This window comes from Passer montanus, unplaced genomic scaffold, assembly GCF_014805655.1.
Source record: "Passer montanus isolate IOZ18808 unplaced genomic scaffold, ASM1480565v1 scaffold7, whole genome shotgun sequence".
Lineage (NCBI taxonomy): Eukaryota > Metazoa > Chordata > Aves > Passeriformes > Passeridae > Passer > Passer montanus.
Genome location: NW_024372147.1, coordinates 8529061 through 8542761, shown reverse-complemented (window position 1 = coordinate 8542761; position 13701 = coordinate 8529061). Strand labels below are relative to the sequence as shown.

The following is a 13701-nucleotide window of genomic DNA, read 5'->3' as shown; positions in this document are numbered from 1 at the left end:
TACTCTACAGTGAAGATGTAGTGACTGAATGTGGCAGCTAAATCACCTCATTGCCAAACTGAACATTTTCTTAAAGCACTACTGCTTAAATACTGGCAGCACATCTCATCTAAGTGGGGGGCGGGGGGGTGGGGGTGGGTAGCAGGCAAGAGGCAGTAATTTCTTATAAAGGAATAGCTATTTTGGGAGTAAATGTCTCTGAAAATCTATGAAATTGTCCACCACAGGAATGGCAAGTGGTGAGACCTAATATTGCCAGACAAAGAAGCAACAGTTTCTGGATCTAGCTGTCAAAGCTAAAAGCACTTGACTTCTTGCACTTCATCATCCTCTGTCACAGAGATGGGGTGGAAAATGGCAGATCAAGCTAAAGCATGTGAGGAACAAATAGGCAATTATCAGTAATTATCTGTATATGATATGTGCATACATCAATTATACTGTTTATTCTAATTGAAAATTGACATTCTCTCATGTTAGCATTATGTAGTCTTTAAAAACCTTTTAACTAAGAAACTGACATTTGTTATTGCAGGAAGCTCTACCTGGTAAAAAAATAATAATAGCTCTGATCTGAAAGTGGGCCAAATACCCTCATGGATCAGAAATTCTCTCCGTAGTGGCAGTCTGCTTAATGGGTTGTGAATCTGAAGTGCAAACTTTAGAGGTTCAGAGCTATACCCACAAAACCTTTGGACTCTTAGCTTCCTGTTTGTCGGTCTGGGGCTGGAAAACAATCACAAGTGTGGAGGTCCTGATGCTCTGTGACAAGTCATCAGTTGGAGATCCCAAGGGATGAGGTCCTTTTTAAAATGCCCAGGAGGTTTGGCTCTCTTGCAGCCAGCTGCCTATCTATAAATGGTCTGCCAGGCAATTTCTGATCATGTCTAATTCATTTATGATTCCTAGCTTTGAAGTGCAAGGGAAGTTAAGTGTGTACTTTTTCAGCAGTTGAATTATGGCAGAGAAAAGTGTGTTAGAATATAAAAGAGTATTATAATCGGAAAGCCCTTCCCCTGCTTCAGCCTTGTGGATCCTCTCATTCCAAAATCCAGAGTTGCTTTCAGAGAGGTGTTTTAGGCAGGTCTTTGTCTTAAGGAAGAGAAAAGCAGTACCATGGTGGTCAGCGTTCAGCCGAGGTACAGCAGCTGGCAAACACCTTGAAGCAGCTTATGAAAGAAATAACAAAAATTTTTCCCCACACACTTTTATTTTTTGTCTATTTGCTTAATGTAGAGCAACACTAAGCAGCACTAAAGCTCTTCTTCCAGTAAAAATTTTTTTGCCGCACAGGCTGAAAGAAAGATTCCTATATAGAAACATTTAACTGACAGTAGTCTGTTGCTTGTTATGCCTTCCTCTTTGCATTAGACACCAAAGACATGGTTTAATGGTAAACATAGTGGGATGCTAGACTGATGGTTGGATTTGATTATCTTAAAGGCCTTTTCCAACTTTAACAATGGTATGATTCTATGATTTGGTGTTTTGTTCTTTTTTCCATCACTTTGTCTAAACACATCCCACTGTCAGGAACAGGAACATGTGACTTACTTGCTCAGCACTGGTTTCTCATCATTAACTGGAATGACCTTTACTGAAATGGTTCTGAGGACTTTATGTTTTCCATCTGATAGCTGAATTTTAAAGCTGTCAGTGAGATTTTCAGAGTTGTCATGCATGTACATCAGCTTCATTCCTATGTGAGGCAGGAAGAGGGGAAAAAATAAGACAGAAAGGGAGGAAGAATGGGTAAGAGAAATGGAAAGAACAACTTATTCTGACTCCAGCAAAATCCCTCTCATCATTTCACTCTGCTTCAATCGCCTTTCCTCCATCTCCCCTCCCTGTATGTTAGGGTAACAATAAACTTACCATAGATATCAGAAGATGAGTTTGATGAGCCTCTGCTGATCAGTGATAAAGCAGCATACTATTGACTCAAGTCACTAGCCTGACCCAAGTAAGGAGTGACTCTCTAAAAAAGGAATCTCTGTCAATCTGAAAAGCATACATTTCTTCTCCTCTCCTTATTCCAAATCACTTTCATGGGAACCATAGAGAGGATGAAACTGTCAGGCAATACTTTCCTCTGCTTTAAATAATCCTCAGGGAACTTTGAAGAAGCCTTTGGAAGGATTGCTGGTCTTGTATCTATGACCATGGACAATCAGAAGTTCTAGGCCAAAGATGGCTCATTCACCATTGTGGATAACAGGAAAAAGCCAAAAAAGAAATTCAAAACCAAGACTTGGGAAAGCAGAAGAATTTGGGGTGGACCCCTGATATTTCTGGAGGTTCATATTAGACAGGCAGAGAGACAAAAAAGTCTTTCCTCAGATTTTTAAGGGCTGAACTGAAATTTGAGTGGCAGTATTGAATTTATGTTCCTCTTTATACTACAAGATTCCATGTTTTACTAAATAGCCACAGTCAGGAGGGATCCACCATATTCCTTGCACTGTTAAATACACTGTTAAATACACTTTTTCATTACGTATACTGGAAACAGATTTGCTGCTTTAAAGCAGGCTCACTGCTCATGCTAAACTGTGAGTCCCAATTTGCATGTTTATTGCTAGACATATGGTATAATGCAGCCTTTCAATGTCTAAAGAAGGTTTAGAGGAGAGATAAAGATTTTTACCAATGCCTGTAGTGACATTACAACGAGCAGGAGTAGGTTTAGGTTGGACGTAAGGACAAAATGTTTTACAGTGAGAGTGGTGAGACACTGGAGCAGTTTGTCCAGAGTGGTTGTGGAACACTGCAAGCATTCAGGGTCAGGCTGAATGCAACTTTAGGCAACTTGGTCCAGTGCAAGTTGTGCCTGCCCGTGACAGGGGAGGTGGACTAGTTGATCCATAAAGGTCCCTTGCAACCTAAAATGTCTTACAATTTTGTGATCATTTGAAGAAATACTTAACCCCATGATCAGATAAAGTGTTTTTAAATCAGTCTTGTTGTCTCTCTATTCTAGGTGCTGCAAAACATTTACAAATCTATTTGATGATGTTGCATTATGTCACATTATTCCCTTTATTTCTTTTCAGGACAGATGATTTTCCTACTGATATTACTACCCTTTTTGATACAGAGGTCTCTCAGGATGATTTTATAGACAGTTCCTAAAATCAATAGATAAGAATAGCATTAAATAGGACAACTTCCATTCCTAAAAATCGTTTTGAAAATAAACATAAGACAAGTGAATAAAAAATGATGAAGATTTCTTTATATAATGAAAAATAATGAAAGACTATTGTAAGAATGCTGCACCTACCATTCCTTAGTAGCTCCATGGAAAAGTGATGAACAAGCAACCCATGGCTGTGATGATCATGGTTAATTAACTCTTTATAGTGTAGAACATCACTGCCATGAACACCATTAATAAGGAACCCGTACGAGGGCCTCTGCACAACCCCAAATACCAGAGGGTCTTGAGGCACATCCAGATCAACTGCACTGATAACAGACAGATCCAGCTCTTTCATCTCCCCTTCTTGAACCTGAAAGTGAAAGAAAAAACATCCAATTCTTTTACATAAAAAGAAATAATAGAATTCTAGCATGTTTCATGAGTATTTTTGTGTCCAAGTGTATCTCTTGATTCGTCCACCCCTTATCCAGTAGCTTTTTAACCAGCTACTGCTTTCAACCAGTTTAAGAGACAGAGGAAGTAAGTGGTTACAGTGATGAAGAGAGAAGTTGCATGTTTGCCCAAATTAATAGAAAATGCATTAAGTGAATGCCAAATCAATGCCAAATTTCTTTTGCTCAGAAATGCACAAAGGAGAAAGCTTTTTAATATATAAAATATCTAAAAATGTGGATAGATATAAATTTATACATCCACTTTTTACTTTACAGCAAGAGTAAGATTACACTCTGGTCACGTTATTTATGTTAAAAACAATCTACAGAGAGGGGAGAAGCTATGCCAGAAATATTAAAAAAATATTCTATCAAAAATGTGAAAGCTCTTAGGAATGCATAAGAAGACTAAAGATCTCTCTGCTTTCTAGATCACATATTTGTTTGAAGTTTTGATCTCTTTTTACTTAAAAGCAAATTTCCAAGAGCTACACACTGCTCTTATCCTACTGAAGATCTGTCTTTTAGGTTTACATGGGATTTCATTGTCCTGTTTCCTGAAGCTGGCTGAACTACACAAAGGAAGTATGCAGAGGAACAGGTATCAGGACAATGTTCTCATTTATATTAAAGAGTGGTTTCTGGTTAAAATAGTTCTATTACAGGCATTTTGCTTATTTCCTTACGGTAATATTCCTGGCTATGAATTCTGGAACTTCATCATTGGTTGGGCTGATTAACACAAAAAATGGAGTCTCTGCTGAGCGATGCAGCCCATCAGTGACATAAAGTACAAATTTGTCTTCTGTTGGCTCCATTTGCACGTGTCTGGCTTGAACATAGTTTATATTCATGGCTTTCAGGTGCTTCAGCTGAAAGGAACCTACAGATTTTAAAGAGAAAATGAGTTAGCACAATACTTTCATGCCTTCTAGTCTTATCCATCATTTTAAAAATTGAAATTATGTCTTTTTTCAAAGAATAAATGACTTGAATGTTTTAAGTTCTTTGTCATTTTTTGACTGTAAGGGTTATATTGCCCATGTTACTGCAGGACACAAGCCCTTTCTCCCCCCCAAAATGCAGCATTTTGCTTCAGGTGGAACTCTGATGCTCTGAAGCTTCTCACTTTTCAGTTCAGACTGCAAAACTGAGCCCACACCTCAAAAAGCTCAAATAACAGGTAGGAAAATATCTGACATTCAAGATTCCTTGATAGTGCTAGGTTAATTGCTGGACTTGATGCTTTTTCTAAGCTAAATGATTCTATGATCATATTAAGTTCTCAAAAATGAGAACTTAAAGACTCAGTGATTCCAGGTTTCCTGCTGAAGATGCTGGTAAAAGCTGGTGTCATTACAAAGCATGTCACAGTCTGTTCTGCTGAGGGTGAAACTGCCTTATATTTTGAAAGTGGACAAGGGAAGTCACCATCTAAGTCAAACATCACTTCTATCACTTTGTAACTTTGCCTTGGAAACTAATGTGGGACCCAGGCTACTGCACTTAACTGACAGATGTGTAGGTGAAGGGACACTGGAACCTTTCATGGGGGACTGAAGAGGAAGGCAGGGAAAGTAGATTAATATCTCATATCGTGACTTCTAATAGCTGTCAGCTGGATGCATAAAACAAGGATTGCCTTATTTGCTTCAAGGGCCAGTTCTTCACATTTGCATTGCTCCAGTCTCCTTTGAACTCCTCCATAAAGTCCCACTGCTCTTCATTTGTCAGCACCTGCGTTCCTTAATAAGCCCCTATTAATGGCCACACCTGCATCTGCACCACCAGAGCCCACTGCAGAGCTTTCCACAAGCCCTCCAGATCTAATCTGCTTGATTATCCTAAATTGTTGTGACTTACCTATGCTTATTCCAATGTTGCTCTTCTCAAACCCAGGAGAAGGCAGTATGTTTTCAATGAAACCAAACTGGGGAGGAGAAACCAACACAAACTCTAAGTCATCTGCAGCGGTGTCAGGGTCAGTGGCAAACAAATGCTTGGTAGTAAGGGCTGCTGAAGAGCCCTCCTCCACCACAAAGCTTGCACCTGTGCACAAAAAACATATTAAGCATTACTGGTCATGAACAGATTTTACTGTTGTTTTTGTTAATAAGAATGGAAATAATAACAAAGAGAGGAAATACAATAAATACTGAATTACTGAGGGGTTTCATTTTAATGTTTCTTCCCTGCTTTCACCAACATCTCTGCTTTTGCCATCATGGAAGTAGAGAAGAAGGGGATCATGAAATTATTTTACTGGTTAAGTTATTAGTTAAGGTTTATATACTGCTCAAAAACAGTTGTTACCTCTGTTTGTCAGAGCATTAATTACATGAGAGCTGTTAAGAATTGCTCATAATGAACAATTTTTCATGCATCACTGCTTAATTTCCCTGCTGGGAGAATGCTTCATTTCCAGAACATTACTTGTGTGAGTGCCTGCAAATTACAAAACTACTCATACATATGCTTAAATATTCTCTGAGATATATAACATATTAATGATACTTACAAACAAATTACATTGAATGACACAAGCATATAGAAAACATACTTTTAATATGTATACCACAGACCACACTAAAAAGCCCAGGAAACTGACGGAAATGTCACATGACAGGCTTCAGTTGGACTACATGTACATTATGAACACTATTTCCATTTTAACCAAATTTCTTATATTCTGAAGAGTACTTGTGAAAATGTGGCTTCACATCTATTAATGTATAGCTTTTATCTTTATTTGCTAAAATAATTAAATATAATGATTCTGTCCTTTCAGGTAAGGCCCAAATTTCTATTTTATGCTCTACACACAAAGGTAAATAAACATCTCTATTTATGTTTATGCTTTTGCCCTGTATAAACCTGATGCCTGTTAGGCCATGAGTTCAGTTCAGGGACAAGATATAGATCACTTTTACCTAGACATAGCTTACATATGCAGCAATCAGCATGTAGATGTGGTGGGGAGCAGATCTGAGTGCTCTCATCTCTAACTGCATGCTTTAAACATGCAGGTGAAGAGCAGAAAGCTCATGCTTGCACTGGGAGCTGGATTGAGTGTTTGCATTGCACAAGCAAATGAAAATAAAATTGACGAAAATTCTGATACAAAACTTTGGTATGCTGATCTCAACTAACTATTTCTAATGCTAAAAATCAAATAACAAAAAAAGCCACTCTGAGTCTTTAGCCATTACAGCACTGGGTAGCCCATTTTGTACTGCTATAGTGAGAGGAAGCTTTCACCGGTTACAGCTGATGGAGGCTCGTTGTCCACTGGAAGCACAGTGATGTTAAGGTCATAGACAGGAAATGGATCATCACGTGAAACTGGGGGAGAAGGAGGTCCCTCATAACAGCAGTCTTTCACATCTAGGCCAGCCTCGCCATCAGAGACAATCAAGGTTAAGGTGTCAAAGCAAGGAGTCAGGCCAATCTCACCACCTGGGAAAAAAATATTTAGAAGAAATTATTTACCAAAACTTCATGAAGACTAATTTTTATCCTGCAAGGACAATCTTCTATATCAAGTCAGAAGAAAAAGAAAGCAACAGTAAAATTACTGGAATTCTGTCTGGTGGGGTGCTGCTTGGTTAGAGATTTGGTTTGCTGTTTGTAATTCATTTTAACCAGCTCACTTCTATGATATAATAAGAGGGTGTAGAAAAGAGTCTTAGTATTATTATAATAATTATAATGTTATAATTTTAATGTTGTGATATTATGTTACATTGTAATAAAACAGCTAATAGTGCTCAAGATCTGTTCTTTGTGCGCTAATGTATGTACAATATCTATATCGTGGGGAAAAGTGTTTTTTCTGCACTCCTTCTCAAGGAATGTAGGAAAATATTTCTTTTATGTATGTGTTCCTCTATGACAAATGGTAATATCCATGCCCTTTCAAAAGAAAACTTTTTCATATAGCAAGTGATGCATGTATTCCTATATGCTTATCCTTACAAAATGGACTATAACAAGGGATGCTGTACTTTATTGCTCTGCTTTATTACGGTGCTGCATATTATGCTTATATGCAATCACATTTAAAATGTGGGCTAAAACAGGACTGGGAACTGCCACCCTTTGCAAGAAGCATCTGTGGGCTCAGAGTATTCCAGCTGTCAGCACTTCTGGCAGCTGATCTTGCATTGCTGCAAGATACCATTAATAAGGAGCCTGGAAAGGAAAGTGACTCTCAGACTTCTCTTGTGATACCTACTGACAGCACATTTAATGTTAGAAATTTGGAGATTAAAACCACAAATGGTACACCCTTGAAATAAAACTTCATTGTCCCTGCAAAATATTGTCATTTAAATACAGTTTGTGATATCTTTAGAACACAGAAGAAAAGTTTGTTGATGGAGGCCACAATTAAGTATTTCCTTTTCAAACACCAGCTGTTCATTTTAAACAGTGCCAAGCTTGAAAATATCACATCTATTCTCCATGCTAACACAGAATTACAGAATAATTAAACAGAAAACCAGAATGTTTAGGGAGGAAAAAACCACTAAAGCTGTTATTCAGAGATGTAGAAAGAGAACCTCTTTAATCCCAATGAAAGGATAAATTTAAGTAGGAAAGAGGGTTAACCAGCCCTTGATTTCTGCCAGTATTTTTTTAAAAAAAGGTACTAACAATAAAATCACCAAAAAAAAGCTTTTTAGACATTTTGTTTCTCATTAAGAAAGTGAGAGCTTCCTTTATCTTATGGTATGGAAAGAATATGAGCTGTCCAAAGTAGATAGCCTTCTACATTGGAGAGGCAAGCAAAAAGTAAAAATGGGGTTTTTTACTATCACAAAACAAGTCAAAATACTCTAGTTTGTACTTAATAATAATTTTGTCAAAAAAGCCCAAGATATTTTGTCAGCAACAGTGAAAGAGCTCCTCCTGGATTATGGTGCTTTCATATACTTGTTCGAATATAGTTTTCAGTTCAAGCAGGGATTTGGAGAACACATTAAAACATTGGTAGTTGTCTATCAGACACCTCTTTTTTAAAGCCAGTTTATTTTTTTCCCTAGTCACAACACATGGTTTCTAAGAAGCTCCTCCTGGAATTGTGCAAAGCCATGGATTCAGATTGGGTAAGATTTTTTTTACTAATACTTGTCTAACCACCTTTCATTCTAATTCTGTCATTAGCTCACTTACTAGTGTGCTTGTATGTGACTAAACCAGCAATGACATCAGCTTGGGAGAAACGATCCACGGCAATGCCAGCTTTCCTCACCACTCCATGGGAGGGCTGGCGGGCGAGCATGAACACCAGTTCCATGTCATCGCTGTCCACATCTGTGGCATAAATGTACTCCGAGGAGAGGACTACTTCTTCACCCTCCAGGCAGTGGAGCACGGGAACAAGGCCTGTTTGCATAACAGGTAGCTCATCATTCACAGGCAACACCTAATCAGAAAAATAATTCAAGATTTTTTTACTGTTCATTTCAGTTGAAGCCAGTTGTTTCAGTACACTGCTTTGCAGCTCAAACTAACAGTCTGATGCCACTTCAGAGTATCCTGACATTTCTCTACAAGTAAAAAGGAACCGTTTGAATTAAGAATAAAAGGCAGTAGTAAAGCAAACTAGATAATTATAATTTAAAAGTGCAAGTCAAAGCTCCTCTTAAATTAGCCACATGAACCTGAAACCTAGGGTTGAAATGGAAGCCTAATATATCCATTATCTTCCAGTTTCCAAGGTAATGCAAGGACTGTCATAAGTCAAACTTTGAACCATTTGCCTCCACACAGACAATTGCTCTCAGAAACACACAACACACTCACCTTGACCTGCAGGATGAACTCTATAAAATGGATGCCATCTGTGGCTGCAAAGAAGACATCGTCAGTGAGAGTCTCAGAGCCGTCATGACGATATCTGTGGAAAAAACATTACACAGCTACACAAATTTTTCACAGGTAAAAAGAATCCATGCTTTCTGATCATGCCTTACAATATGTATCCCTCCCAGTATAAAAAGCTGCTCCCTGTGTAAGGGTGAATACCTAACACTGCTGATTCTGAATCAGTTTCTCCAAAGGGCTTTTGGGTCTCCTACAATAAGAAAACTCGCAAAGCAAACCGTTCATCAGCCAAGAAAAGGTTTCCCTAAGAATTTGTCATCTATGTCCTGGCTGCTTGTGAGGTGTTTACTAAACATGGTGGTAAGTGCCTACTTTCTAACAGATGGAAATAGAGCCAGGGAACTCTAACTCTGCATGCACGTGTCGTGTCTTGCTCTTGCCACAAATAAAGAAGCAAAATTTTCTTCTCTACATTAATTAATGTTAACAAAAGGTTTCTTGTAAACGAACCAAGCTTAATAAACATGCAACTTTTTTAAAAGAGAAAAGTTGACACCAGTGTCTTCTTCATGGGAACTGCATGGCTGAATACAGAATTTGTCTCCTCACCTGCATGGAGCAGCTCTTTTACAGAGAAATCTATTTACAGCAGGCATGCTGACTCCCATTTCCTAGCCACTCAATAGATTATTTCATGGTGAAATTGCAGTCCCAAGGTTCAGCCAGCAATCTTGTCCTGGACCAGCTCTGCCAGAGCTATAGTGCTATAGTGAGCCCTGCACCACTTCAGGCTTTAGCTCATTCAGCTGAGAGCCTCAGCTACCACAAAAGACAGCCACCACTCTTCTAACCTGACTGCCAGGGTACACAGGTCCTCACAGGAAAACCTGTCACCTCCATTCATGGGAATGTTATCCAGCTCCACTACCCCATGCTGCGGCTGCTTCTGCAGGAGCAGGAAGAGATGCTCTCGTTTCGTGTCTGAATCAGAGATGAGAATGTGTCCCTCTGTAACGGGGCTCATGCCACCCTCTTGCACTCTCAAATGGGTTGTGAAAACCTGCAGGGAGGAGAAATGGTGAGCTTTCTTGTGCTGCTGCACCTCTAAATACACACCAAACAGGGTTATTCATTTGCTGTGCTATAAGGATGTGTGACACATTAAAAAAAAAAAAGCCAAAGGATATCGCTTTTCTGCTGTGTTAGGAAAAGCTAAGGAAATTACCAACAGTGGGCTATAATATGTGCACCTTGTTCTCATCCCATTTCTGGAGGCTTCTGACCTCCTTAGGCAACAAGCAACGCAAAATATAGGGATGTAGTTTTGCTAACCAAGATGCAACATATATGTTTTTGTACCAATATATCGATGCAAAAGGTAGTCCTCAGCTTAGCACAAAAAATTACATTGCACCCTCACCAGACTTCACCAGAGAAGTACTCTCCAGGTACCTCTATCCCAATGCAAGCTGGATGCAAGACTCTGAAACCCTGATCCGATGGAAAATTCATTTTTTTCTCAGTAAAATCAGACATTTCTCTGCATTTTGTTTCTACCCAAAACAATTTCCAAGTCCTTCCTTCTCCCTTTCCTACTCTACCCACCACCCTACCTCTGGGGCTTGATTGTCCACAGGAAGAATTGTAATATTGAAGCAGATCCCATACAAAGTGCCTCCATGCTGGTTACTGACAGAAAAAATAAACTGGACTTGCTGAGGTTCAGGTCCGATGTCCTGCAGGGGTGGCATGTAAGCAACTTTCATATAGTTCACAGCATGCTACAAAAAGAGAAGAATGGTGCATGTAAGAGGAGATGATGGGGGTATTCATAATCCATGACATTAGGGATCATTATCATCCCCTGTTTAGGTGTCATCCAGTCATCAAAATAAATTTTAGAGATTTTCCATGTACTCTTTAGCTACTAGCCGTACCTTGATTAAATGCATCGTTAGGTACAAATTAGATGAGTACAGGTTCAAGTACTCAAACCTGTAGCAAAAAATATAGATATGGTTTAGGAGTGATAGCAGAGGTGATGGCCTGAGCTTCTTTATGGATCCCTTTCAAAATGCTGGTCCAAGGACCTTTTCTAACTGTGACTTTAAAATTAAAAATTCATGAAAGCTAACATCTCCCATAGCAGCTGAATTTGCCCTCATTAGTATGAACAGTAACTGCATGCCCTGTGTTTCATGGTGAGGACAAGCCAGTGAGAGGCACATCAAAATCTTGTGTCCAGATACCCATATTAGGCACATGGTTTAGGGTCTGTAGTGTCAGAGCTCTCGTTATGGTTCTGCAATTATCATTATGCAACTTTAACCATACAGGATATTAAACAGGACACTTCAGCAATACTTATTTGTCAAACTACGAAAGCACGAAAACTGAATTACAAAATCCTGAAAAAGTCTGTTCTAGCCTGTTCTATCCTGTACTACTGGTATCTACTGGTGGAGACACTGACATGAAGCAAGAAACTGTTCAAGATCTCATTTCCACATTTTGCATACTTTTGCATTCCTCTTTCATCATGTGGAGCCAAATTCTACCTACCCAAGCAACTGTAGCCCCTACTGATTTTAAGACATTTGTGTTTACATATTGCAAAACTGAAACATGATAGAAATTTGTTTTAAAATCTGGTATTGCAATAGCAGAGTTTTGAGCTTCTTAAGCAAAGATTGTGATAGTACTGCTCCTCAGTTTTCACCTCTTGTTTTACTGTCAAATGTACATGTGTAACATTTAAAAATTGTTTAGAACTCATTATGGTATCAGGTAACATAACAAACCTGAGTAAATGACCGCAGTGCAAGAGCAGTAGGATCCTTGACCAGTTTGGGGATGGTGTCCACCATAAACAGTTTCCCAGCATCTGAGTAGCTGCACAAAAACATGTGTCACATCTTGGCTAGCAATACCAAAGAACAAGAAAAATAGCCTTGTAGCTCAATCTTGCATTTCAAATTAACTTTGCACTTCCAACTGCATTGAAAGAAAAAACATTTTCCTTTCTTCCATCCTTGTTATTCATTTTAATATTACCACAGAAAACTGATGAAAAGAAATACTTTTTAGGATGATCATGAAAAATCACCTCATAATCAAGCTCTGGTATTACTGCAAGTGTGTCTCTACACCCAGATACTATTTACACCACCTGGAAATCTAGTCCACAGTATTATTATTACTTGCACACCTACATTTATATTTAAGTGGAAACATTAATTATTTCTAGCTTCATACATCTTATAAACTCTGAAATTAACCCGTTTCCAGCAACCCAGCTTTCCAACAGCAGTAACCAGCAAACTGGATAACCATGTGGCTATTTGACTGATTAGGAAAACTGCCTTCTCCCCCAGCTACATAATGATCCTTTGCTGCTTGAGGTCAAAATTGAAAGTGTTAATCTTCATCTTAAAGCATGCAATTTCTGGATTAAAACGTTTTGTTTAGCTAATTGTTGCTGATGCTCTAATGAGAATACAGCACCAGTGATGTAAACTGCTACTGCACCCATTCATTCCATACTTCCCTTGCTCCCACAGTATGTTTTGCTTGTTTTTTGCTCCACATCTTCCTAGTCCACAATCGGAAGTGTCTGATACATATTCTTGAAAAAGCTGCAGCACCTCCTGGTCTCAGTCTAGGGCAGACACAGGTCAGCCCCATTCTAACAGTTAGAAGAGGTGCTGTGACTTCTGCTTGAGGCAGGATCCCAAAAGTCAGTGTAAAATTCATATCAAACAAAAGGAAAGAAAGTATTTCACAAGACTTACTCCTTATTATTTCTTGCTCAACTATTAATTACCTATTTTTTATTACTCTGTTGCTTCAGGCTCTAGCTTACCCTTAATCATCAACAGAAGAGCTGCACCTGACTATTGTCACCTGCACTTTCAACAAACAGAGGAAGAACTTGAGCCACAAGAATGTTACTGCCTGCCACTGAGGCTGCTGCTCTGATATGGGTTATTCCCCTGTCCCATCTGAAAGGTATGTCAGGTTGCACCTACCCATGGGTGCAAGAGAAAAATGGGGAAGTGGTTATGGTGTATGTGAGCTCCCTGTCTTGCTCTTCCACATCTATGAAGTGGAGATGTTTCTTAGTCAGGTAAGAAATTTCAGTCTCCTTAACAACCAGGTGACGGGTCACTCCTGCAGCTTCTCTGGGTAGCTGATCATCCACAGGGATAATGTGGACCATCATCACCTGCAATTGGGGAGACAGTAGAATCATTAGCCATTGCTCTCAGTAAGAGT

At 39.0% G+C, this 13701-nt stretch overlaps 1 protein-coding gene across 1 annotated transcript in view; it reads right to left on the bottom strand.

Annotated features, from left to right (window-relative positions):
• The window catches only part of FREM1 (FRAS1 related extracellular matrix 1), a 58013-nt gene that overhangs the window by 29820 nt on the left and 14492 nt on the right, over window positions 1-13701 (bottom strand). Inside the window, exons 10-20 of the mRNA XM_039729992.1 lie at window positions 13455-13651; window positions 12228-12318; window positions 11040-11207; window positions 10278-10486; window positions 9406-9499; window positions 8773-9025; window positions 6856-7053; window positions 5461-5646; window positions 4284-4480; window positions 3284-3512; window positions 1555-1699 (exon numbers count right to left, since the gene is read on the bottom strand). Coding sequence (XP_039585926.1) covers window positions 1555-1699; window positions 3284-3512; window positions 4284-4480; window positions 5461-5646; window positions 6856-7053; window positions 8773-9025; window positions 9406-9499; window positions 10278-10486; window positions 11040-11207; window positions 12228-12318; window positions 13455-13651 — 1967 coding nt within the window. The remainder of the gene's footprint in view (window positions 1-1554; window positions 1700-3283; window positions 3513-4283; window positions 4481-5460; window positions 5647-6855; window positions 7054-8772; window positions 9026-9405; window positions 9500-10277; window positions 10487-11039; window positions 11208-12227; window positions 12319-13454; window positions 13652-13701) is intronic.